Source organism: Parus major, chromosome 18 (genome assembly GCF_001522545.3).
Source record: "Parus major isolate Abel chromosome 18, Parus_major1.1, whole genome shotgun sequence".
NCBI classification, from domain to species: domain Eukaryota; kingdom Metazoa; phylum Chordata; class Aves; order Passeriformes; family Paridae; genus Parus; species Parus major.
In genome coordinates, this window is record NC_031786.1 from 7,424,357 (window position 1) to 7,451,386 (window position 27,030).

General features: G+C 49.1%; 1 protein-coding gene across 2 annotated transcripts in view; it reads left to right on the top strand.

Annotated features, from left to right (window-relative positions):
- Nucleotides 1-20,419, top strand: part of MFSD11 (major facilitator superfamily domain containing 11) — a 33,669-nt gene extending 13,250 nt beyond the window's left edge. The window contains exons 13-14 of one of the 2 annotated variants that reach the window (XM_015645914.3): nucleotides 320-455; nucleotides 19,451-20,419. In XM_015645914.3, the coding sequence (XP_015501400.1) occupies nucleotides 320-455; nucleotides 19,451-19,624 (310 nt within the window). In that variant the 3' untranslated portion in view covers nucleotides 19,625-20,419. Of the gene's footprint in view, nucleotides 1-319; nucleotides 456-971; nucleotides 4,685-19,450 lie in introns of those variants that run through there. The other variant, XM_015645915.3, reaches the window with a different exon arrangement.
- Nucleotides 20,420-27,030: the final 6,611 nt, after the last annotated feature.

Below are 27,030 nucleotides of genomic sequence, written 5' to 3' on the forward strand. Positions count from 1 at the left end.
CACCACGTGCCTCAGCTTTTAATCAGTGCTGTGTGGGTTTTGTGGCTCCAAGCACTAAAATGAGTTATTTTAGAGATTCTAATTCAGTGTAGAATTGACTGCAGGTAACAGTACCAGAAGTCGTGGCATTCAAGAAATTAAAGCTGATGAAATGACTCCTTTTGCCAAGTCAGGCATTCCCAGTTCTTTCCTAGGGAAATTAAAAGTGTGATAACTTTCTTCCATTTGCAGTTTCCAAATAAGTCTGCCAGAAACAGTTCATAGATGTGTGAGCTGTTTGAATGAATGGCTTTTAAACTGGAATTCCTTTCTCCTTCAGCAAAGAAGTGGCCATGCTCTGCAGCTTCCTGCTGGGGCTGGGGGACAGCTGCTTCAACACCCAGCTCCTCAGTATTTTGGGATTCCTGTACTCAGAGGACAGTGCTCCTGCCTTTGCCATCTTTAAGTTTGTTCAGGTATTGCCCAACACAACCTTTTGGAAGTAGGATTGCTGGGATATTACTGAAATACTGGGTTGGGCTTTTTAATGAGCTGAGAAAAATGTTTCTGCAAATTTTTTCATCCTGAGTTTTGGTGTAAAATAATTTTGTGAGGCTGGAAACAGTTTCCAGGGCTATGATCTTAGTGCTTTGTCTATGTTTCTAGACAAAGTGGTTTGAAATACCAGAGATTTTGGTAGTGTTTTTCACCAGTTTGAGATACCAGCTTGCAATGCTACAAACACTTTGGAGTTTGGTGTTCATTTCCTACAGTTGAGTGCTGTTTAAATAACAAGTAAAAACTAAATCTGTTGTGGGACACACTGAGACATATGTTGAGGTATAATGAAGCCTTAAGATTCCCTGTCTACTACAAAACCATTCTGAGAGCTTCATGTTGAACTGTGTCTATGTCAGTTTGATAATCCTTCTGTAGCAGCACCAGCCTGGAAATCTCCACTGATAATCTTCCCACTTTGTGTTTCCTCTCAGTCCATCTGTGCTGCGGTTGCTTATTTCTACAGCAACTATTTCCTGCTGCAGTGGCAGCTGCTGATCATGGTGCTGGTGGGCTTCTTTGGGACAATCACCTTCTTCACCGTGGAGTGGGGAGCAGCAGCAGCCCTTGCTGCCCGTGGCTCAGACTACAGCAGCATCTGATCCCCGTGCCAGGCCTGCCCTGCCAGGAGGAGCAGCACAAACACGGTTTTTGGGTGGGAAAAGGTGAAAGAGATCGAGTTTCTGCAGAGGTTGAGATGGAGGAAGCTGCTGCTTCAGTCCTGTTGAATGTGAAGCAGGAGGGAAAAAAAAAAAGTCACGTTTGAAAGGCTTTTTTTTTCCTTGCTTTGATCATCTGAGCGTGGTATTGTGTTGTTAAAAATCTGGTATTGGAAATGGAAGGAAATGTAGGGACCCATGTATTGAACAATTCTCTTCTGAGATGTCCCTTTCAGAATGTAATTGCCTAATTTCACTCTACCATGCACTACAGAATTAGTTGGGGGTTTTGTCCCTTAAATTATTTTTCCTATATTCAAGTTCTGCAGACATTTGAATTCCTGTATTGAATGGATGATATTTTTATAAGGTAGATTATATTGCAGATCGTGTCTGCACAGCTGAGAAATCAATTTGGCATTGAATTTTTCAACAATTAGATGTGAGGAAGTATTTCTGTGGGAAATGTTGCCTTATTCTGTATCCCTCAGCTCCTTGTTTCCCAACCATTTGTTTATTAATCTATTTCATGTGATTAAGTTGTCAGATCCATGGGGTTTTTTTGTTTACTTGGGTTGGTTTTTTTGGGGTTTTTTTGGGCTTTTTTGAGTTTGGTGGTTTTAATTTTTTTTTATAAGGAAGTCCATCAGGTTCTAGTGTGACATGATAGATTCTACAAGAATTTGAAGAAATCACCCTTGGCCATCTTAAGGATGGAATCCCAAGGCCTGTGAAATATTGATGGTGGAAAACAGCTCCTGGCTCAGCATCTCAGAGCTGAACTGTGTTGGGAAAGGTGCTGAACCTTCCTCAGGGTAGTGCTTTATGAAGGACCATAATCCATGGAGGACCACAATCCATGGCTTCCCTCCCAGAATCCCAAGTAGTTCTTTTGAGTTCAGTGGCATTTTCCTCATAAAATCATGAAAATCTGTGATGGGAGCACTAAGAAAACTTTTAAAAATATAAATAGTCTCAGGATGTGAACTGTCAGAATAATATTGCAGCGTTTCTTCTACTGCATAACCTGAAACACTTGTCCTAAATTGATTTATTCGGTCTGTTTTGGGAAAATTGAACTGTAATCTTACTCCACCAAATAGGAAAGCAAGGTTACTGGCATATAACTAAATTTTAATCCAGAACTGTTATAGATGATGTAGCAGGCAGTGACTGCAGCTCACCTTGACTTTATCTGCTGACATAAAACTCTGAAGTTGTTGCAGTTGTGTTTGTCTGGTGGGCAGAGAGCAGGCATGGAACACTGAGAAGGTGATTTTAGACACTCCATGGAGCTGTTTTTAGAAAATTACCGTTCACCAACCTTCTCTTCTGCCCAGTGAGAATGTTAATGTCTTCTCTTTGAAGACAAGCTAAAAAAGACTCAGCTGGTTACGTGTTGTGACCGTGTAGGAGCTCCCAAGGATGACCCTGGGGAGGGAGGGTGGCATCTCCTGTGACATTTGCTGTCACTTCTGCTGTCCAGGAGCAGTGTCACAACTCCTGTGGAGCACAGCCCTCCTTCTGCACAGCCACACAGCCCAGGGGGACCTTTTTTAACAGGGATAGAGAAAGGGATTTTTAAATTCACAGCAGGTTTTTTTGCTGTGAGATCAGCAAGGTGTTAATGGAGGGATTGGAGGGCACCTGAGCATCCAGCAGGCTGAGAAATCTGTGAGGACAGCCAGGAGAGAGAGCTTTGTGTGTATTCCCAGGAGATTTAATGAATGATGTAAAAGAAAATGAGGCAGAACATGTATTTGAGTGAGGGGTTACCAGAGCCATTCCAATTTGTCAGGCAGCCTGAAAAAGCATTCAGTGTTCAATCAATATGTGATTAATGGGACCAGCAGCACTGCAAAGCCTCTCTCTCACCCACACCTGCAATTTGAAGCATATGATTTTTATATACTGAGCACTACAAAGGTGTGGATTAAAGGATGCTGCCAGTGATTAAAATTCTCCTGTTGCTACACATTTGTATTTTCTCCAGAGTACCAAAACGGATAAAGAGCTTTTTTTTTTCCTCCAAACCCTTTTGGGGCCCTGTTTTCCCCATCACATTAATGAGAGCAGAAAGACTTGAAGGTTCACAAGGAGCATTTTTTTCTTACACTGTATTTAGGGGAAAAAAATGACTTTTGGGTCTTATGGTGATAAGTAACTTGTAAGTGCTTTTTAAACAATGTCATTTAATTGTAAGTAGGTTATGGCTCTCATGAGGTTGCTTTTTAAATTGATCCCTTTTAATTATGAACTTTTGTGATGTTCATTTGCCATATAAGAATTATATAAACTATTTTATCAGAAATTAAAAGTGCTAAGTTTATGTAGTTTCAAAAAGCATTTTGAAACCCACTCAGAGGGATACTAATTAACAAGGACTGGTGGATTTTCAGTACCTCTGTGAATCTGATGCTTTACTTTTTATTCTTTTCCTCTCTTCTGGTCTGACTCAGAATCAGATAATCTTAGAATGCTGCTCAGAACTATTTATAGGGTCATTAAAGGGAAGTATTATTGCTCTGTGACAAATTTTACAAGAAATCATTACATTCTCCAAGCTGCATCATGGATAGCTATTCTTTTTTACTATTAATAAGTATTGCTTTTGACATTTGATCTGAAGAGAGAGGCCTCAGTTATTCAGGCTGCTGATGACATATGATTGCTTTTCATTTATTCATATTTCTTTAATATGCCAAGAGGTGAAAAATCCTCTCCAATGTACACAGTTGCTCATTTGGTTGAAATTTGTGGTGTACCAATATAAAGAACAGTAACACTGACATCCATTTATGATTCCATCTCTTGATCTGTTATTCAGCATTTACCAACCATGAGGCTGCACCCCCTTCATTTCACCTCAGTGGCCTTTCAACAATTTCATCTTAATCTGAATTAGGAGCTCACTATTAAATTAAGAGGGATTTGAAAATAAAGCTTCTGCTTTATCTGTGGGATTGTTTTATATTAGAGTTTTCATTTTTATAAGCAAAATTATACATGAAGTTGCTTTGGTTTATTAAAAAGTTGTCTTTCATTTTCTCCCCCTCGTTCTTTCAGGGTGTTATTAATGTTTAATATCTTGACATATCACATCCTCAAGTTTTTCAAACAAATGCTAAACAGGAAATGAAAACTGCTTTTCTTGACAACTGAGTGCCAAATAAGCTGCTACAAATTAGTCTTTAATGAATCTCATATAAATATATCTGTATTTTGTCTTGCCAGTTGGTTTTCATTTTGATACCTGGATGCATGGACTGAGAATTTCTACAACTGTGGACTTCCTTCCTAATTCATGATGTGTATTTATTTCTGTTGTGTTAATTTAATTAGGTAGAATCTATGTTAGCAAGTTGAGATAAGGAAGAGAACTATTTATAAAAACATTTTTTAAAAATAATTAAAATTTATAGTTTTCTGCAGGTACTGCTAAAATCTTAAGGGATATTAAATAAAAAATCCCAAACAACCAGAACCCCTCAAAATCTTCCACCAAGGTCCTTATCTTAGCAGAAACCCTTCTCTGAGTTATGAGAAACAAGACATCTTGTGCTGCTAAGTTCTTTGAATGTTTGTGACCATTTTAAAGTACAATGGAGAGAAAACTTCATGATGGGGTTTGCTGTGACTTTGTGGGAAAATAATTGAAGTGTAGAAGGCCATAAATTCAGGACCACATGCCAGTAAAACAAACATCCTCTGGATCTTCTTGGAATTCCACAAGTTTACTTCAGCTGAGGAATGTGGTTCCCTGGGCTCCAACCTATAATTAATGCACAGAGGGGTGAGTGAACAGAATTATAAATTCTGTATTTCAGGGCAAACATTAATTGTTTGCTGTCAGTATAAATAGGAAATGCAATGTTCAGCATCATGCCAGGAGCCACAATTCCCACCTTGGACCCAAACTGTGCAAGTGTGTTCGTCAAGGCACGACCTTACAATCACAACCATTAATTTTCCTGGTGAAAAACGTGTTTGAAGGCTTTATCCACACCTCTATTTTCCTTGTAGACCCATAAATGTTAATTAAATGGCAGCAGCAGTTAATATCATGTTTTCCTTGATCCCTGTCTAACATGCAGGCAGAAATAATAAAAGATGGGATAATTTAGAGATGGAGCTGAACTGGGAAATTTGCTGCTTTACAAGGACCTTGCCCTTCTGATATGACCATGCTGGTTCAAAAGCAAGATTGAGACTCCTGTGATTTTCATGGATAAATTCAGAATGGTGCCCTGATAAATTTATCTTCAGAGGTTGTGTTAGTACCACAGGGAAGCACCAATAAGAGTGGGAAAACATCCTTAAAACGCAATAAAGAGCAAATGTGGAAGTGAGAATTAGTCTCAGTGGGCACATGAAGGGGGTGCTTTGTTCAATTGGGTTTGTGCATTGGAAATTGAGATTTCTATTTAGCTCATACTGCTTAAGTTGGTTATCTCAGCTGTTGAGAGAATTCCTTCAAGCTGTCCTTTCTCTTTTATTTATGTTTTGACACTGTGCAGAAGTCTAAACAGTGGAAACTTTTTACCTTTGGAAGGTGTCCTTGGGCTGGAATTGTTGGGAAGCTCACACAATGATTGTCCCAGTGGAAACTGGCTGCAAGTGAGTGTAGTGACTCCTTTCATCGGCACAGCCATGCCAATAAAAGCCAATTACAGACATTGTTTTTGTTAATAGGCTCTTTAAGTTGTGGGGATTGCTCTTGTAGCTGTTTTAGGAGAGGGAGACACAGTCTGAACCTCTGGCTCCTGGAAGTGCTTTGTAAAAGGAGCCCAGGGAAATGGAAGGGTTTGATTTAGGGCTAAGTGGTGCTTTGGAAATGCTTCATTCTGGTTTAGACACACACCAGGGAAATCAGTGACTGCTTCAGCCTTGGCCTGTTCCCTTGTCCTGTTTGAGATCCCATCTTAAGGAAACGATGCTGTTGTTGAGGGGAGAAATATCTAAATGTTGGTTTGTGGCCTTTTTTTGTTTGTTTCCTTTTCCATGATTCTTTCCCAGGATTTCAGTTACTTTCCTTTCAGCTCAAGTGGTCCTGTCTGAAAGACTCCAGAAAATCAGCCAGAATCGTGGAGTGCTTTGTGTCCTGTCAATCTAAATTTAAATGTGGCTGTGGAGGGCTTTGTCCAGGCTGAAAGTCAGGATTCAGTGCAGCTGAGGGGAATGGAGTGAGCAGCAGGGAGCAGCTCTGCTGCCTCTCATTTGGCTGGTTAATACATGAAATAATTCAATTGCAGAGGTGAAGATTCTCAGGGTAACAAGAGGCCAGTACAGATGAATTCTGCCTGCTGCAGTTTTCCCTCCAGACACAGTAATTTGCAGATGGGCCAAAATCCACTGTGGTTTCACCAGTGTCATCTTTGGATGGCCTTGGCATTCTGATTTCTGGGGGAAATAATCTGTATTCAATACTTGACTGTACAATCCTTTATGTGAACAAATAGAAAAGAACCTTGCAGGTTAACTTTTGTTGTGCACAGTTAAAAGAGATACAGATAAAAGGACATTCAGGAGTTTGCACTTCAAAGTTAATCATGAAGGCAGGAAAAAATAGAAGGTTTGTGCCTTAAATGAAAAAAAAAATAAAATTAGTCATTCTGTCATATGAAAAGGAAATTGCTATTTAAGGTCACTTAGTGAAATTAGCTTCAATTAAGCATCCTTTCTAAATGCAGTGCTTGTTGTCAAAGCTACTTATCTTGTGGTAATGCCTGACCTGCTGAGTTTATGATCATTAATCTGTGTAAAAAACCCCAGAACACCAAAAACCAAACAGGTTATTATCTGTGTAATCAGCTGATGAAAGGAGCTTTGCCACCACACATCATTATTTGTTTTGTGCTCACAAAATTGTGACTGACAGAGTGTTTGTTTCACAGCTCCAGAGCTGAGTGCTGGTGCTGAGGAGGTATTTTCTCAGTTGGAAATATCTCTGAGCTGAGTCTTGGGGGTGAAAGCAGAGGCAGTGGGGAGATTCAGAAGCTTCTGCTGGAGTGTCCCTGCTCTGTTCCCAATGTGTGGCTGGTGGAGGAAAGTGCAGCTGGAGGACAGCAGGGAGTGCTCAGCCTTTTCCCTCACTGGAGTTTCTCCAAATGCTTATCTAAAATTTGCAGGCCAACCTTGTTAAACTGCCTTTCTTCCCATTCTACATGTTCTGTGAAATATCTGTGAGGGACACAAGTGAGCCCTGTGTGGTGTGTTCTGTGCCAGGCTCCACACTGGGCAAACACAACACCTTCAGCTGGTGCTTCCATTTCTGTGTTTTCTCTGTGTGTAGGTGACCCAGCCATGGAAGTGGCTGCTCTTCCTCCCTGCAGGGCTGGGATTCAACAGGAACCTGTAATTGGAACTTGTGGAGAAAACAGGACACGAGTGAGCCTGAAAAATGAGCGTTCCAGCGCTTGCATTCACCTGCCACCCTTACCCCGCTGCAAAGTCAGAGCAGCGATCACAGGCACATCTTGATGACATTTATGAATAATTATAAATAATTATACTTCACAAGAATTTAATGCTGCTGATTCTCAGACGTGTCAGGGAGACACAAAGCGCTGTCCTTGGCGGGGACGGGGCTGAGCACCCGCGGGCGTTCAGCAGGATCAGCGTGGGACGGAGCTGCCCACGCTCCCAGTCCCAGAGACACTGGAAGGAAAATAGCTCCAAGGGAAGGAGAGGGCATCATGCACACTGAGCTTCACTTCATGCAGAAAGCAGTTGGATTTTAAGTCTGCTAGCTGGTAGAAATGTTTTTGATGTTGCGCAGCAAACAAATAAACCATCGGGGGTTGCGAGGGGAGGATGGCTTGAAATGCTTCAAGGCTGAAAAGTTCATGTTCAAGACTTCTTCTCTCCTGGATAAAGCACCTTTGTGCTGAGGGACATCCTGGTGTGTTTGTGATGCTGTCAGTGAAGGTGCCTGTCTGGGTACCCTGGGTCTGTGCCCTTGCTGGGGGTGGCACTGCCTCAGGTGTGGGGCAGCTCAACCTGCCTTGGTAGCCAGGTGTGCCTGGGGGGCTCAGTGGCTCTGCTGTGGATGGAGCTCCAGGCTGATGGATCCATTCCTGACACAGGGTCATGGACAACCAGACCCTTTTGTTACCCACTATGAGATTTTCTTTCACCAGGCAGGGGAAGTTTTGCTTGGTGTTGGTGGCTGGGCTGGGGAAAGGGTTCTGAGGGTGTAAACTGGGCAGTTTTACACACCCCAGTCTGACCTGTGGAGACAAAAATATATATATACGTGGTCTTTCCTGGCTTTCCAACACCAGCTCACCCCCACTGTGGGTCTGGATTCACTGCAGGATCAAAGCCAAAGATTTCAGTTTGTGAGGGAGCCAAAGGCTGTAGCAACATGTGGTCAGGAGAGGTTGGTAACAAGCCAGGTGGGAACCAGAGGGGAGTGCTAAAATATGCAGGAGGAAAACAAGAGGATTGTTTTTCATATTCAGGCAAGCAGGAGCTCTGAAATGATGATGTGTTGATAGGTAACAACACTGAGGGATCAGCAAAGCTTGTGTGTGAGGATGAAGCTGGAGCACAGACCGAGCTCTCTGTGTCTCCACTGCCTTTTGAACTCACAGCGTGCCGTGCTGTGGGTTGGTTCTCCTCTCTGTGAACATGTGTCACATCATTTGGAGGGGAAAGAAAGGTCGTGTTCCTCCATTAAAAATTCAACTTCTTTTCAGCTGCTGATGAAGCTGTAAGGTGGCAGGTGCTCAGGCTGTGGAATAAAGGAGTGGGAAGGCCCTGGGCAGTTTTAAACAGCTGAAAGTGCAGTTTGATGGTCAATATTCTCCTGAATGATAATGTTCCCAAGTCATTGACTGAAACTCTCAAATGGACTTGTTTTGTTTCTGGTGGAATTAAAGGTTTAGGATATTGATAACACTTAGATGTGGAAACTGGTCAATATTTCTACTGCTGGAGAATATTTGATTTGTTTTTCCCCTATTAATATATTCCTTCCCCCAAAAAAACAACTTCATGCAGGAAATAAATATTGCAGAGCAGGAGAATTTTGAAGTAGAAAGGCAGTGGTTGTGCCTAAGGCAACAGGCAGCCTCAGAGGAGGAGCTGGGATTAGCAGCTGGTTGCTCCCAGCTAATCCAGTTTCTAAATCCCCAGTCAGCACCTCTGTCCCTGGAGCTGTGAAGAGCCCAGGGCTCTCCAACCCAAACCAGAGCCCAGTGCAGGCTCTGGCTGTGCTGCAGAGGGTGCTCTCTGCTCGTGTGGTGGCTTTGCCATCCTCTGCCCCGCTCCAGGAGCCTCCCAAGGTGCCCTTTGGATCTCCTTCCAGCTGGTTCCCAGTTAAATCCAGCTCAGGTCAGCTCTTGACAAGCAGCCTCCCTTGTAACTCGGGGAAGTTACCAGCCAGCAGATTCTTGAAATGCATCTTAAAAAGAGAAAGGTTTGGGCTGGGAGCCAAGATGATTTTCTATCTTTCTTTATATTTTTTTTCCCTCTCCTCCCCTTCCTTCTCTCCAGCAAGGCTTTTGGCAGAGCCGTGGCTCAGCTGGGAGGTTGTGAGGACCAGGAGCACAATGTTAATTAGCTTTTGTACCTTCCAGCTTATAAAACCCTGATAGAGACCCAGTTGTCATAATTAATGACCACAGAAATAGCAGAAGGGCTCTTAGACCTTGTGCTGAGGGATGTGAGCCAAGTCCTCGGTCCTGGGATCCAGGAAGAGGCTTGAGTGAAGGCAGGTTGTCCTGTGGGTGTGCAAAAGGTGTCTTGCATCCTCCTGAAGTGCCCAGAACAGGATATTTTGTGGGATACAGCTGCTCCCAAACATGAGCTGCTCTGGTGGCGTTTCTGGTTATCTCTGTGTCAATAATTATAATTGTTTTTCATTAATAAGCTGTTTGGTGTGGCACAGCAGAGATGGCAGATGGGTTTAGTTTATAATTGAGTCCTCTGCAGTGTGTTTTGTACAGAGCAAAAGGAAAGGAATGAAGTGATGTTTGTTTTGAGGCACTAAACATGAACAGTCCTGTTCTGCTGTGACAGGTCACAGGAATTGCTGCTGGGCTGGGGGAGCAGCTGGAGCCCCTGTGAGGAGCAAACCAGCAAATCCAGCAAAATACTCTTCTTGTGGTAATGCCTGAGCTGCTGAGTGTATGAGCATTAATCTATGTAAAAAACCCCTAAAACCAAACAGGTTTAGGTTTTAAAACCAAACAGGTTTGGGTGCAGAGTACCCAGCTGTGTGAAGGTGACTCCTTGCTCCAGGGGCAGCAGGAGCTGCTGTCCCTCTGTGGTTTTGGAGACTGCAGGTCCTGGACTTGGGTCAGCTCGGGTGGGAAACCAAGGGAAGAGCTGCAAGAGCTGTGGAGCTGACCTGCTCTCTGCTGGGGAGGACTGGGCTTTGGAGCAAATCCTCCCAGCTGTGTTTGGAGAGGGAAAGCATGAGAAGAACATAGGAAAAGGTGGGGAGATGTGGCTTTGGTGAGCAGTTCATGGCCAGCTGGAATTGGTGGGCATGATACTGGTCTGGTCAGGCATTTGAGGATGAAAATCCCACTGTGGTGTGGCAGCTTCATGCTGCTGGTTCAGGAAGGTGAGTCTCTTTATCCTCTGAGAACAGTGGGTGGAACAGGAGGCACTTTGTGCTATTTTTGTATTTAAGTGAATCAACAGAAGCCTGGCTGGGGTTATCGTGTGTGACCTCCGTATCTATGACCCTCCCAGTGTGATGGCACAGCCAGCCCAGGAGCAGGGGAGTTACAGGGACCCTGCTGGGGCTTGGATGCAGGAGGTGAGGTCCCAGCTCCCTGCCCTGCTTGGGGATGTCACAGCTGCACGGTGGGAACCTGTCCTGTCCCTTTCCATGGGCACAGAGCCTCTGGGAGCTCCTGACCTCCTTCACAAAGCACCTGCAGCTGAGTGGGTGGGGATCAGCAGCTCCCAAGAGCCTGGGGAGAGCAGGGAAGCCTCTTCTCACTGGCTGCTCCTGGCAATTAAATCCTGAGCGTGGCAGGATCCCTGCTCCCCAGGGAATTGTATTCCACCCAAGCCAGACGTGTGGCTGGGCTGGCTGAGCACACAGCACTGGTGTCATCCCAGCAAGGCTGGCTTGAGCAGCACTTGCTGGCAGAGTTCATTCCCCTGTTGGGCACGGGCAACTCCTGACCTGCGTTTGCTTCCCCCTTATCTACAGGAAAGACAATTGCAGCCTCTGTAATTAATGGCTCTGTCCTGCCCAGGTCTCGGGTGAAGCATCAGCACAGGAAATTGGCCAGGCTGAGTGGTGCCTGTGCCTGGATCCAGGCTGCAAAGGCAGCCCTCAGCCAGCTGAGATGAATTGTGGCTTAGCTGCCGAGTTAATTTTTCATCCTTGGGTCTGTCAGCAGACACAGGAAGAGCTCCTGTGCAGCCTGGTGTAACTCCTCCATCTGCAGCCTCGTTTGTTGCAGATATCCCACGAGCTGATGGAGATCCAGGGCTCTGTCCCTGGGGATTTCCTGTGCTGAGTTTTGCAATGGCATTCAGGGACCAGACAGTCCAACACCACTCCTCAGGGAGATGAGGTTACAAGACAGGGGTTCATTCACAGCAGCAGAAGGGACCAGACAGTCCAACACCACTCCTCAGGGAGATGAGGTTACAAGACAGGGGTTCATTCACAGCAGCAGAACTGCTCTGATGTAGCACTTGGTGAATCTCTCAGCTCTCCTGGAATAAGGGTTCTGAGGTGCTGTCAGGCTCCCACACGTGGTGATGGTGTGCTCTGTATCCTTCCTCTCAGAAAAAGCTAATTTATTTCACTTGTGGTGTAGCATAACCATGCACCAGGAGGCTCCTGTACCCCTGTGCTCACCTGCTTTGCTCTCTCTCTCTCTCCTTTATTTTCCTTGCTTCTTGTTTGCCTCCTCCTTCAGTTTATGTCTTTTTCTCTCGTCCTCCCTTCCCCTGTAGCCCTGCTGGGCAGGGAGCTGTGGTCACCTCTGTCCCAAAGGGTCAGCAGTGTCACCTTGGTCCATGTCCCTGTGTGGTCCAGGTGGGTCAGTCTGGTGAGCTGAGCTTTGGATTTCTAATCCTGGCTCCTTTGCTGGCCTTAGGAGGACAGTGTCTTGGTTTGAAAAGATGGTGTCTGCTGAAGAAGGCAGAAACTTCTCTTGAAATAAATAAAAATGTAACCCCCCCCCGCTTCAAAATATTCTAGTCTTGAAATTGAGGTGCTCTCAGGCAAAGATATGGGAATAGGAATAACAGTTCTTTACTGAGGAAACTAAAATAATGCAGTAGTATAAAAAAGAAAACCAACAAAACAAACAACCCACTGACAGAGTCAGAATTCAACCTGACACCCTGGTGTTGTCAGGGTGTTGGTAGCAGTCCCATTAAATGGTGGCTGCAGTTCTGGGGTGACAGATGTGGTTCTGTTGAAGCAATGATCCTGTAGAAGGGTGGAGTTTTCCTCTGAAGGTCCAGTGATGTAGATGGGTCTGGTCTCTCCTCTGGAATCCAGTGGGAAAAGGCTGTGATATTCCAGGTCTCAGATTATATCCAGGGTGGAGCATCTCCCAGTGGGATGATGGAATTTTATCAGTCATGCAGCGAGGTTCAATGGCCCATTACCAGAAGACATCCCCCAGTTATGAGGGATGGAAGAGATAAAGAACACTGCCCCACCAGGTTTTAACAGATGGCAGTAGAATTTTGGTTACATCTTGCATTGCAACCCGAGACAGACAGGTTTTGTCTTCCTCAGCTGCAGGGTGGGATTGTTGCTAAAACAGCCCAGTCTGGGGCAGTGTGAGGTGCATCAGTGCCTGGAGGATCAGGCTCAAGGGAAAACAGGTAAAAATGGATTGGTCAGACTTGCTGGCCAGCAACATGTACCTTCAGTTTCACACCTTCCCTGGGCTGGGAGCGATCCCTGCAGGAACAGCCCAGCTTTAGGGGGCCAGGTGGGGCTTCCAGATGTGACCCCTGGCTCCAGGCAGCCCAAACAATCTGCTTTTCACCCAGGAGGGGACTGTGTGTCTGTGCCCTGCTGGGAGCAGGTGATGCTGCTGGAAGCTCTCAGTTACTTTTGGGAGCTGCCAGGTGAGCAGGGAACATCCAGCTCCTCTCCAGAAGCTGTGCCAAAGGCTGGCCTGCCAGTCAGAGCCAGCTCCCCAACACCCCCTGGGGGTGTTAAACCCAGTCTTTCCCCTTACACCCACACCCTTGGAGCTACTCCAAAGTCTCTCCTCCATCCCTCCTCTTCCCAGGAGGAGCTGGGAGCCTGTGCCCTGTTGTCAGAGCAGCCAAGAGGAGTTTGGTCCTGGGGAAAGGCTGTGACAGTGCTGGGGATGCTGGGGACTAGCTGCACCTCCCCACAGGTTATTTTCCCTTGCTTTTAAGGTGCTTCTATTTGCTGTTGTTAGCACATAAGGACATTTTGGAGGCTGTTGGGTGGCTGAGGAAGGACAGCAGCATTTTCCCATTGCTCTGGTGAAACAGCAGCTGGGAGGGAAGGAGCAGATCTGCTGGAGGAGGAAGGATGCTGAGTGCTTTCACATGGGGAGGGTTTCAGCCCATGCACATGAGAGGGAAAGTGCAGGAGTAGCTTTTCCTGGCATTGCACTTCATCTTGTTAATAAATCTCTTGTAACACCTCCCTGCAGAGCCCCTCAAGGAACTGGCTAACCAGGAGAAAGTGGAGATCCAAGAAAAGCCTCCTAATCCATTATCAGCAAATGCAATCAGACTCTCCATCTGCTCTCCCAGGCCCCTGCAGCCCCACAACTGGGAGCCAGCCCCTGCTGCCTCCTGCACAGATGTTTGGTCACCGTGTGCCTTCGCTGCCTCTCTCTGCATTCAGCCTGGTGTCACCTCAGATTAGTGGGCTCATGCTCAGAGATGTGCCAGGTAAAGCTGGCAGGCTGAGGCAAGCACACCTTGGCTGGAAAACAAGAGCTGGGTTCATGAAGCCACGTTAAATTTAGTGCTGGGGGCCTTGTCTTGGCCAGGATTGCTTTGGAGAGAATCTGCAGGATTAGGAGGAGACAGAGAGAACTCTTGGGATGGATGTTCATTAAGGACACAGATGGGTGAGCTTGGTTTCCCTCCCCCTGCCTGTGAATCACAGAATGGTTTGGGTTGGAAGGGACCTTAAAGGTGATCTCGTTCCTGTTGTGACCAGGGACACTTCCACCAGAGCAGGGCCCAGTGTGCAGATTGCTCCAATCTGTGCTTGGACATTGACCTCAGCCTGGTCACACTGGAGCACCTGGGAGCCCTCAGGGTGTGTGTCAGGTCTGTAGCTGTCACCAGGGGGACAGTCCCACCTCACAGGAATCTGATCTAAGCTGGGGACCCTTCTTGGCAAGGAGGGCCCAGAGGTGTGACCTGACTGCTGGATGGAGCCCAGCTTTGCAGGCAGGGCTGTGCTGGGGTCCTACACCACCATCCCTCCTGCTCCTCAGGCTGGGCATCACAGAGCCCCAGAGGGGCTGAGGCTGGACAGGACCCCTGGCAATGCTGTCTGGGAATGTTTGGTCCTGCTGCACCACCAGCAGGCGTGCCAGGACTATTCCAGTGGGATTTTAGACATCTCCAAGGATGGCAAACACCACCTCTCCCCCTCAGGGGATGAGTTCACTCCGTGCTCAGCACAGCAGTCGGGCTCAGGGGACTGGCCCACGTTTGTACCTGAGCTGGTGGCCCTGGTTTGCCTCGGTGGCAGTGCTGGGTGGCAGGGGGAGGTGGGGAGGAGATCTGTCAGCCACATCTCAGTCTGTGCCAACCGAGCCACGCTTTGTTCACCAGCCCCAAATTAACATTTGGGCGAGCATTTACTACTTTTCCTCTTTTTTCCTGTGTCCTTTGAAATATTCATTATCCAGGATAAAAACCTGTCCCAGGTAATTTCAGGATTCAACTGCACAAAAATGAGAAAAAGAGCCAGAGTAACAGCAGGTAAAGAATGGTTTAATTTAGGAACTAATTTTCTATAAAGTAATTATTTCTTTAAAAACCTGGGATTTGCTCAAAGTATCCCAATTACTTTTTTCATTACGGCTACAGAATGAAGTGCTTGTTTAATTAGTAAACATTTGGCATGCCTTTAAATAGGTTTTTAATTACATTAAGGGGACACTGTCAAGGTGTCTTTCATAATATTTAATAGAGCTGGATTTCTTTTTTCCCCTCACAGTTGGATGCAACTCCTTGGGTTTGATTGGCTGTTCCAGACAAAAACTGGAGAAGCCATTTCCCTGGAAAAGATTAAAAAGCGAGGCTCATTTGTGGTTTTGGAGCTGAGCTGTGTTCTCCCCACCTGTTTCTCAACTTGCTGCCAGCAGGGCTTGCAGCCTCCTCTGCAGTCCTGAGGGTGACCCTGTGCTGAACACCCAGAGCTAAAGCAGCAGCTTTTGCCCCCAGAATCTCCCTGGTGCAGCAGATGCCAATTCTGCAGCCTCACAGCTGCTGCCAGGAGCGGCTCTCCGGACAAATCATCAGCTCTAGCTGAGCTTGATGTGAGATCCTGGAACAAACTGCAGGATCTGGGTGAGCCCCAGACTCCTGCTTGCCTTTGTGTCCACAGCTGCTCCTTCCCTGGGCTGGGAGCTGCTGCTGGCAGAGCAAAAAGCTGATTCTGGTGCTGGGTGCTGCTGGTGCCCTGGCTGGCGTGGGGAGGCTGGATGTGGGCAGTGTGTGATGGGTGAGGCTCAGAGCAGCCACCCCGAGCTGGCAGGGGCTGTTTGTCTGTCCCCCCTCTCTGCTCACAGGAGCTGAGGCCTCTGCTCCATTTTTGGGGAAGGTTCACTAATTGAGATAGATGGGTGCTGCAGGCAGAGGCAGCTGGGCTTGAGCAAAGGTTTCCTGGGGTGTCCCTGAAGGGAAAGCAAACAGCAGAAGCAGAGGGTGGGGGTGTGTGACACTGGGGCTGGCTGGGGACACGTGCCAGCCCTTTCTGTCCCCTCTGAGCCATGTCCCTGCTCTGCTCCCCAGTGTTTTACAGGCTGAACAAGCAGTCTGAAGTGCCTCTGGTTGAATTTCTGCTTGCATTTCAGACATCCTCGCTCTCCTCTGAGGAGCAGGAGCTGCAGGGAATGAAAATATCCAGTGTCTTTGCTTTAATATCATTGACTTTCTGCTCTGCTGGGTCCTGGCAGGCTCCCCTGAGGCCACATCCTCCTCCAGCACTCTCTGAGCACCTCTTATTGGTTTCCTCAAATTTTCCCCTTACTCCCATCTGTTCTCCTCCTCCCTATCCACCACCTGCTCCTTCTTCCTCCTGCTCTGTTGGTTCTCCACAACAGAGTGGAACTTTTCCTGCAGTGACTGTCAGCCTTGAACCCAGGCACTGATTCCTCCTGACCCCAAAGCAGATGGAATGTGGAGCACTGGGGAGCCTGGAGGATCCCTGGGAAGGAGAGACACGCCTGGAGCTGGGCAGCAGAGGAGCCAGGGCCTTTCATCCATCCCCCTTCCTGGAAGGAATTGCTGCACAGCTTGTCCACCCACCTTTCCTAAAGGGACATGATGCCCTTTCCTACTTCCAGTTTCCAGGGAGACAGCTGCTGGGAAAGCACTGGGAGTTCTGGAGCTGGCAGGAATGCCCAGCCCACCATCAGGTACTGGCAGCCCAGGGGAAACCTGTGTCTGTATCCCAGCCATCAGGGGACAGAGGAACCCCTGGAAGCAGCTCCTGCCCGTCTGTCCTGCTCAGCATCACTGTGTGGCAGATCCTGGGCACAGGGAGTGCAAACTGACCCTTCCAAGTCCCTCCAGGGGCCACAGAGCCTCTTTGCTTTGGGGAATCAGGGCTGGGGAGGGCTGTGTGGTGGTGGCTGCAGGAGTGGGGTCATGGTGAGAGCGGTGCTGCTGTGCCAGTGTCCCCTGTCCCCTCTGCCCTGGGGTGGCTGTCCCCAGGAGGTTCTGGGGGGTGGCTGCTGGGATGGAGGGGCACAACCCAGCCTTGGGAATGTGGCTGCCCTGATCAGCTCCGTGCCTGTCCCCAGTGCCACAGGGAACTGAGGTGTAATTTCCACTCCAGCCCCCAGCACTCCTCACTGACAGAGATTTCTAGAAGGGAGCGAATTAATTGTTGTGAATATCCACGGCTTTGCAAGACTTCCATAAAATATGAATGCATGACAGCATCTGCATAAATTATTCAAGATAATCAGGACGGGGCTATTTCCCTGGCAATTTCATGGGGGCTCCTGGAGCTCGATTATCCCACCCTGGGGTGTGTGCCAAGCCCCCCTAGGGCAGAAGAGGAAAGTCCTGAGCATCCCAGGTCTCCCAGCTCCTCCCCTCGCTCTCCTCAGATTGCCAACTGCTCTCTCTCCTGCCTCCATGTGCTTTCCCCCAGCTCCCAGTGCTATTAACACCTCTAATTAGAGCTGCTTATTGATGTACTGCTGTTTATCTAAGTGCAGCTGATGAAGGCAGAGAAGCTGTGGAGCCGAAGTGAATCACAGCCTCCTGCAGCCAGCACGGCGCTTCCCGGGGCTGGGGGACAAGGAGAGGAAAACCCAGATGGGGAAAAGCAGGGCAGAAGAAGGTGTGGTGCCAGCCTGATGTGGCTGGGACAGGTTCCTCTGCAAGTTAGTCCAGGTAATGCTGGCATTTTCCTACAGGAGCATCCCTCAGGAGAAGGGGGTCCCTCGTGTCCATGAGTGTGGTCAGTCATCCCATGCAGACCCCCCAAAATAGGGGGTTCTCCAAGGAGGAGCTGGTTTCTTCTTCCTGAGGGGTCAACCAGAGCAGATCCAGGATGGATGGATGGATGGACACAAGACATGAGCACAGGGACCATGTGGGTTTGAGCACTGAGGCAGGATCCAACCCCCCAGATCAGCTGGACAAGGGGTTTTACCCCACACTGGGGTGCTGGGGAGCCCAATCCTGCTCTCTCCTCCCAGGGCAGGGACTTGGAGGGGGCTGTGTGTCTGCACTCCATAAAGCCACCCCCAGGTGAGAGCCATTCCTGGTGCCGAGGCAGCGCTCTGGGCACGCGGCTGCTCCTGGTGCGAGCAGAGGGAGGAAGGATTAGCAGAGCTCTGTGAAAACACAGCCTTGGACTCTGCCAGCAGCTGCACACCAGGCTGTGCAGTGACCTGTGTGTGCTGAGCCAGCTTTCCTGACTCCCTCACTCCGTTTGAAGCCGGTACCTCCTCCTGGGCCACCGGCACTGACAGAGGATGTTGGCACTTGGCTGCAGGAGACAGGATTTGGCTGTCCCTAAAGCATGGCAGCCCCCCAGCCATCCCAGGGACAAGGTGGAGAGGCTGATGTGCTCCACAGTGCTTCCCTTCTCGCTTGCCATCAGGGTTTATTAATTCCTCGCTCGGTGAAATCTCTATTAATGATGGCTGCAGGACCTGGCTGGGAAGCTGCGTAATGAGATCCTCTGCTGGCTGTGCCTGGGCTGCTGTGATTGTATTTGGAGGACAAAATTCTATGTGGATTAATTAAAATGAAAAACAAAAGGGAAAAAAGAAAAAAGCAGGCTTGTTTGAATTATTTACTAGTTTCCAGGAGACAAAGCAGTAATTGCAAGTGTCTTATTGCAGGTGTTTGGAGAAGGGATGCTCCCACCTCTGGGCAAGGAGCAAAGTCTGGTTATTTACTGGTGTGGAGGAGACTTATCAATCCTCTTTAAGACCAAGTGCAGCTCCAACTGCTCCTCAGTTTGCTGATTCTGATTTTCTCCTCTTCCTTTTGAAATTTCAGAAGCCAGAGGTTCTGAGAGAGCTTTGATGTGGGTAAATATGGGAACAAGCTCTGCCAGCAGTGTGCTCTTCCCTCCCAAGCAAGGAAATGGAGAGGGAAAACCTCCAACCATCCTTCCCTGAGAAGCTGCCTGTCCTCTGTTGGCTTTTCCTCCTGCCAGGGCCCCTCTGGGTCACACAGATGCCACTGTGTGCTCCTTGTGGTGCCACTTTCTGGGTGCGTGTTGTGCCAGGGGGACGCTGAAGGAGTGGAACCACGATGGGGCCAAATGCCCTTTGGGAATGAGGTCTTGTCCCTAATGGACACATCTGGGCCCAGGGAAAAGCCAGCTCGTGCTGTGTCACACCTGTCCCACGGCACTGGGGTGGCTTTGGCCGCGTGTCCCAGCCCTGCCCTGGGAAGGAGGGTTGGTACAAAACCAGCTGCTCAAATCCTGCCTTCCTTCACAGACCCTCTTAGCTGATGGATCAGCAGCGTTTTAGGGAATTGCTCTGTGCTTTTACTGCTCTTTTACTCAAGAGCTGCTCCCCTTGATTGCCTCCGTCCGTCTCTTTTCAACCCAGGGCCTTGGGAGCCGCCTAATTGATTTCAAAGGGAACAGGACTCGCTGGAAATTGAGTTTTGCATTCCTCCCTGTCTCTGTGACAGAGCACCTGGCAGCTCCAGCCTCAGCAGCAGCAGTTCACCTTCACTGCCTTGTCTGCAGGAGAAGAACTACAGAAAAGAAAGGGAAATGAAGGAAAGAGGTACAAAAAATTCCATTTAGCAATGTAGGGTGTGATCAATATTCCTTTGTCTCCATATTCAAATTGCGGTCCTGCTGAGCAGAAACAAGTGGAGCTGCCTTGTTGGAGATGAGAACTTAATCTTTAAAGCCAATAAAGATTTAGGGCAGTGTAATTGCTTTAAGATTTGATGCTTAAGACTATTCAAACTTTAAATTTTTAACCAAATGACCTGGATCCTTGGCAATGGAGTTGATCTGAGATGAGGAGCAGCGACACCTTGGGAGAGAGGCCGTGGTGATGCTGTGTGGCCTGGGATGGGGACCCTCAGGAGAGGACAGCTGGATGCTGCCTGTCCCCAGAAGCACCAGCAGGGAGTGGAGAAGGTGAAAAGGAATGGGATGGGAAGAGGAGGAGCTCTACAGGAGAAAGGGACCAGCCCTAATGGAGGTCACAAAGCACAGCACCCCTTTCCCTCCCCTGCTGGATGGAAGGAAGAATTAAACCCCAATCTTTTCCACTGTTATGATTTTACAGTGTTGTTCCAGGAAAGGAGCACATTAGGGATGAGTTAGATCATTATGTGCTTATATTATCAGCAGTAAAGCAACGTCTCCTAATTCCTAATTCCACCATTGTCTGATACATTTCTTTGTGAGTTTCCTATTCATCCATATTTTTCCCCCCTCTGTCTCCACTAATAGAAATTGCTTTGTTGTTAAACTCAATTTCACTCTTGACTGGATTGAAATATGCTCATTTCCTTTATAAAATAATAATAAAAATAAAAATCTAAAATTATTTCCACTCGGATGTGAAAAGTGAACATTTTTCTTCATGTAGTCTCTTGGGTTTGAATGTCTGAGGGTTTCAGAGGTTTATTTTCTAACAGTCTAATTGCATGATCCCAGCCCGTAGCTGGGGGCTTTCCATTTGTTTCCTCATGAATTTGAATAATTCAGGACAGTTTAGGATTTCCTGGATCAATTTTGAAGTCTTTTGGTGGAGATGGGGTTGCAAAATGAGACTTCTCCCACTTTCAGCCTCCTGATCCAGCAGCTTTTAACACAGCTGGGGCTGGTGGGCACCCAAGGGAATTGCCTTGAGCTGGAGAGCTCTGTGGGTTGGTGTCTCCTCCTCAGCCCTCAGTAGCTCCATCCTCAACCAATGCCCAGCACCACCAGTTCCTGGGGCTGTGCCTGGAGCTGCCATCACCTTCTGAATGGGGCTGACAGGGTGAGGAAGGAGCTGGAGGCTCCCAGGATCTTGGTAACAAAAGCCATGTGTGCCCAGGTCCTGTATCTGCTCCAGCAGCTGGGCTGGGCATCAGCCAGGGCAGGGCAGGGGCTCTGTGCCAGGGGTGGCTGAAGAGAGGAAGCCCAGCAGGAGGAAGAGACCCCCAGCTCAGCTGGAGGCTCCTGATGTCTTCACAGGGCACCCCAGGGAGCTCTGGGCTTTGCTGGGCTCTCCTGCTCTTCTGGCTGTGTCCAAAACAGGGCAGTGCAAGGCCTTGCCTGGGGGCTGATCCCGTGGTCCCCAGCACAGAGGTGTCCCCAGGGTCCCCAAAAAGCAGCTCCGCCAGGGAGCTGAGGCTCAGCTCCTCACTGCAGGGACAGCCTGTGCCCCCTTCTCCTGCTGCCAGCCCCAGGGACCAGCAGCAGACCTGGCTGAGCCCTCTCCCTGTTACCTGAGAGAAATGAGGGCAGGGAGGTGCTGGTGTTGGTGTTGTGGGGACACCTGTCACAGACTGAAATAGTTCATGCCTCAAACACCGATATGAAGGTTTGCTCATTATAACTAAAGCTGTATAAAGAAGCTACAGCCAGAGAAACCTCCCTGAAGATTGGAACTTTGGAAAGTGGAACTGCTGAGATTGGATAAAGGGAAAACCCATTCTTCAGTCACCTGGAACAAACAAGGAAACAAGGAAAAGAGTGTGAACCCGACCCAGCAGCCACACCAAGGATCATTTCTGACTTGCTTTGGGATGGGGGAGGCCACAGCCTACAGACCCATTTGCTGGGAGCAGCTTTGTACAGATTTCCCCTCTAACCTAGGTGGGGGAAGGAAGTTTGGGTGTGTTGTAACCTCTGCTCAGGGGCAGTGAACCCATCCTCCCTTGCACAAACTGGCTGTGGAACCCCCAGTCCCGGGAATGCCACATCCATGGGACATTCATGTGAGAGACAGCTGAGGGGGTGCCTAAATCCACCAAAAGCTCCCTGGTGTGTCCCCCAGGGTCACTCCTGAACCACAGGACTGCATGTGATAGAGCAAACCCAGAGTCTGTTGTAAAAGACAAGGGCAAACTCCCCAGCAGGGAGGTGCCTGGATTTCTCTACCTGGCCTGTGTGTATATTAACCATATTAACATATTATTCTATGCTTTTTGGGGAGACCTTCACCACCAAGAAGACCAGAGGAGGATCAATGGAGCGCCATCTGGATTCATGGAATGATGATACTTTCTACCTAGTCTGTCTCGCCTCACTCTTTCCTTCCCACATTCCCCAAGCTCCTCTTTCCCTATTTCTTTCTTTCCCCTTTTCTTTCCCTCACATTCGCTAATAAATAAATTCCCTACTACTGTCACTGGCATATGGTCTCATTTGCACCTTACTTCAGGCTGAGGAATTCCTCAATAATTTTAGTAACTGGACTTTAACAATTCCACACCTGAATGGTGTGCTTGTGGACAATCCACCTGTGTTCAAGAGCAGTGCAGCAGCCGGGGGCCGCTTCCCCTCCCCAGCTGCGATGGCTCTGGCTCCCATGGTGGGGGGATTCCCACTGCCCGGCTCTAGGACTGGCCTTGTGCTTCAGCAGGAGCAGAGCTTTGCCTGGGGGCACCAGCAGCTGGGGGGAACTGGGACAAGGGCGCTTCTGTCGCCGCTGATGGGCCCCGAGGGATGGGGTGGGCGATCCTCAGCTCCCCTTTGGGTGCTCGGGCTCAGGGGCACCCAGGCACAAACTCCTCCCAAACCCTGTCAGGAAGGGCTGTGAGCGCCGTGCAGCAGCATGGGATCTCTTAAAAGGCTGGAGAGCTCCTGCTCTTCTCACCCCTGACTTGATTTTCTTTAATTACAGCCAAAGCTTGATATATATTGTCCCTCTTTATTTGGTTAAACCTTCCTCCTGCTGCAGCACTCCTCTGCTCCCAGCTCTGGCACTTCCCAGCCTCTTGCAGGGGCTGTGGGTGCCCTGCTGGGCTCATTTTGGGGTGTTGATGTGAGTCCTGGATTGCTGTACCTCATGGATACGGGATCCTGTCGGGGTGATTTGAGCTCTCCCTTCTTCCCAGCCCCGTGTGAAGCACTTTTCACCTTGAGCTCAAGCACACCGTGCACGGTGATGCCACCAGGTCAGCGGGTTTGTTCCACAGGGGATGGGATCCATCCTCATCCTATGGGAAGGCTGGGGGAGCTCCGGGGCTCTCCCGGGCCGGGGAGGCAGCACTTGCTGCAGGAGCTCAGGATAACGTGCCAACGCGGCTGGGAGGCTCCTGCAGAGGATTTTTCTTGTCCTTTGGATGCTAATCCTATGGCTGAGCAATGTATTGTCCTCCTGGGACTGCACCGGGCTGGGAAATGTGCTCAGCTGAGTGTGACAGGGGAAGCAAACCTGAACTGGCAGCTCTGAGGAGTCTGCCCAGCAAAGGGACACATCCAGCCCTCGGGGCTCACTCTTTCCCTGACTTTTTTCCTGCTCCTCTTCCCGGTGAGTGTGCTCTGGGGTGTTTCTCCTCAAATAACCTCGCCCGAAGGGAGGAAGGATGCTCAGTCCCCTTCAGGAGCAGCGGCTCAGCGTTTCCCAAACTGCCCTGCTGCTCTCCTTCACCCTGGGCTCGGTCCCTTCTTTGTTGCCTCTTCCCTGCCTGGATGGAATTGTTCTCCCCGGGGGGGTCAGGAGCTTTAATGCACTGCAGCGATCCAAATGCACCTCCCTTGTCTGCTGCACACATCTCCGTCTCTCTTTAATTTTTAATTGCTGCTCGTGTTTCCTCTGAGCATCTCCCTTTGCAGCCGGCGAGCCAGGAGCCCTTCTTGACCGATAAAGCTGGGCCAGGTTCTCCTTTCACCTTTTGTGTTTGCTTCTCGTGAAGCCGGGGTCGCTGCTGGGTTTAATTAACATAGTAAGGAAAATGCATGAGTTTATTTAAGCAGGAAGAGAAAGGGAAATTCAGCTTGCCCGCTGCTCTCAGAAAACATAATCCTATTGGGAGCTGAGGAGTGATCCGTACATCGATTATTTTCCTCTGCTGCATTAGCAAATTAGCAGCTAATGGAAGTGAAGGATTCACAATGCTGACGGGCTGGAAGAGCAGGAATTTCCCAAATTCCCCGTGCAAGGCAGCGCTGACAGCCCTGTGCTGACGGGAGCTGGAGAATCCCGTGTGTTACACCTGACCCGGCTGTGCACCTCCAGCAGGTGCCTGAGCACAGGACATGTCCTGGGCAGTGCTGCCAGCACTGGGGGCTGCAGCATCCCTGGGATCCAAGGGCTGCAATCCTGCTCCCCCTGCTCCCCAGGGGATGCTCCCAGCAGGAGATGGGATCCAGACTGCAGCCAGCCTCCAACCCTGCCGGGTTTGCCCCCGGGGATGCTGCTGGCTCTGCCTTCAGGCGGTGCAGAAGTGCTGAACATCATCATCGGGCTCCCAGCTGCCTTCCCAGGGTAGGAGAGGACTGAGATCAGTGTCTGCTTGGTGGTACCTTGCACCCCACTGAGACCTCAGCCATGCAGATAGCTCCAGGGAACAGAGAACTCCAGAAAACAGCCCCAGTGAACAGCTCCAGGGACCAGAGAACAGCTCTGGGGATCAGAGAACATCCCCCAGGGACCAATGAAAAGCTCCAGGGACCAAAGAACAGCTCCAGGGGTCAAAGAACAGCCTGAGGGGTCAGAGAACAACCCTGTGAACTGAAGAACTGTCCCAGAGAACAGCCCTGGGGAGCAGAGAGCAGCCCCATGGACCAGAGAACAGATTCTGGGACTTTCATGACTGGTAAATCCCCCAGGGTAGTGTCCTCTCATTGCTGTGTTAGCTGAGCAGTCCTTCTGGATTTCCAGTGTTGAAGGGAAATCATCTTCTGCAGGCTGCAGTCACAGGGACTTTAAGCTAGTGGATGAATCTTCAGCACCCACATTTACTGCACATTTACTTCAGGGCCAGCTGTGCCCAGGGTCTTTGCTGGCACCTCTTGGTCCCTTTCAGCAGTCTCAGGGAGCTTCTGAGCATCCTGTGCGTGGGGATGCAAAGGTGGCTTTAGGACACTGCCATCCCCTCCCTGATTTTTGCCCACTGTTCTCTCCAAACACCAACAGAGGAGCAAATTTAGGAGTTTTTAGCTGTTTTTTAGCTAGGGATGCTCAGTGGCACAGGAGGTCGGGCCCGGGCTCGGAGCCTTTCTGCCTTGTTGCTACAGAGATGGGCAGAAGCATGAATGCAGCGATTGAGGCTGAGCCAGCGCTGGAGCCCAGTGGTTTCATGTCAATAAAAGAGCTCCCTGTCCCCAGCAGTGTTGCCTGGGGGGGACAGAGAAGTTACGGTGACTGAGTGATCCTAACGCCCAGAGCATTTGGGCATCACAGCTCCCAAAATCAAATTATCTCTCTTATCTCAAGGGCAAGGCTGTGCGTGGGGAGGACTTAAGGAAGTGGCTTGTCATGGCACATTACAGCTCCACCGTTTGCTGTGATTCTCCCCCTCCAGGATCATTATTTTTCCATGAAGACCAAGTAGCTTGAGGCTCGAGAGAAGGCTCCAAGATGAAACATGGGCAGACCCAACCCCCAGCCTTTGGAAAGGGTTGAAGGAGGGTCCTGGGCTGGAGTGGGGAGTCTCTGGAGGGTCCTGGGGTGCTTTTGGATCCCCAGCACATGATCCAGGTGAAGCCCAGGTAAATCCTGTCACTGTGGCTTCTCTGGAGGTGCCCCAGCTGAGCAGCGATGAGTGTGTGTCTGTGACTTTTGCAGGAATGTATTTTAAGCTTTATTTCTGGTGGCTTACAGCTCCCCTGCATTTATAACCCTTTTTCTGCAGCTGTGGTGACCCAGTGAGGTTCTGTGCAGCCACGGCAGGTTGGGGAGCTGTGGGACTCGGGCTTGCACAGTTACCAGGGATCAGCTGAAAATTCCCAAGGTCTTTTGCTGGGTGTCCTAGGGTGATTTTATGATGCTTGTACCCCCAGTTGTTGTGTTTATGCTGGATATTAAGTTCTGCCCCTCTAAGGCCGGTTCTGAATGTGAAGGGGGAGAGAAGAGGCCGCAGTTTGTTTGCACAAACAGCACTGACTGCTCTGTGCTCCTGCTCCTGGACTGTGCTGTCTGCAGCAGGGACAGCAGGACACAGCTCTCCTTTGGCTGTTTTTTCAGCCAGCTGAGGCAGAAAAGTTCCCCAGACTGTGGCTTTTCTTCTTCTTGGAGCTGCTGGGCCCTGCTCTGGCCTGAAGGCCCAGCCAAAGCCCGGGAGCTCAGGCCTGGGCCCAGCGGGGCCGGGCCGCGGCATTTTCCAGCCAGGAGGGGCTGATGAGAGACTGAGCTGAGCCTCCCCCAGACAAGAACTTCGGAATTTGCCACCTCTTCAGAACAGAGAGAGGTTCCATTGTTTAATACGATCCATTTTCCAAGTTTGTGAGTACTTTGCTTGTCAAACAAACAGATTTTTCCACTTCTCTCAAGGAAGGTTTATGTCTCCCAAACCTGTGGGGGGTAAGGGCAGCTTGAAGGGGATCCCATTTGGAGGTTTCCTCCCAAATTTGCCCTAAACCAGGACACTGGGCCAGTGCTGGAGGGTGAGTCCCATCTCCCAGAGCATGCTCTGGTGTTGGAGCTTTGGCCCTGCCCCAGTTACAGGCAGAGCTGTAGAGGGGCAGCCTGGAGCCTGCACCAGAGATGCTCCATTTCCACATCTGGGTGTAAAAACTGGTGTAAAACTGGTTCCTTTTGGGCCACCTGGCTGCTGGGCTGGTTCTCTCCATTCCCTGCTGCTGCTGAATTCTGAATAACAAACAAACCTCTGTGTGTGTGTGTGTGCACTATAACTTCAGCATATTGATTTTTGGGGCTATTGCTTCTCAGCTGCCGAAGAAGATAATTCACTACTTTATTACCATCCTTGGATTTTAGATTTATCCCTCTAAACAGACATCGAGCTGGTAGTTAATTAAGCTTTTGTTTCAAGCAGCAGCACAGGGAAAAGACTGTCTGCTGCAGCTTTTCTCCTCAGGGATGAGGGCCCTGGGGGGGATGGGGAATGCCACATTCCTGTCCCTGTGATGGATCCTGCACGGCTGATTCTGGTGGGAATTGGGAGTGGCAGAAGTAATTCTGACTGTTGCTGCTGACCCCAGCACCCTGCCAGGATGTGCATGGAGATTGACAAGAGCAGATTTCTATATTTTATTTTATTTTATTTT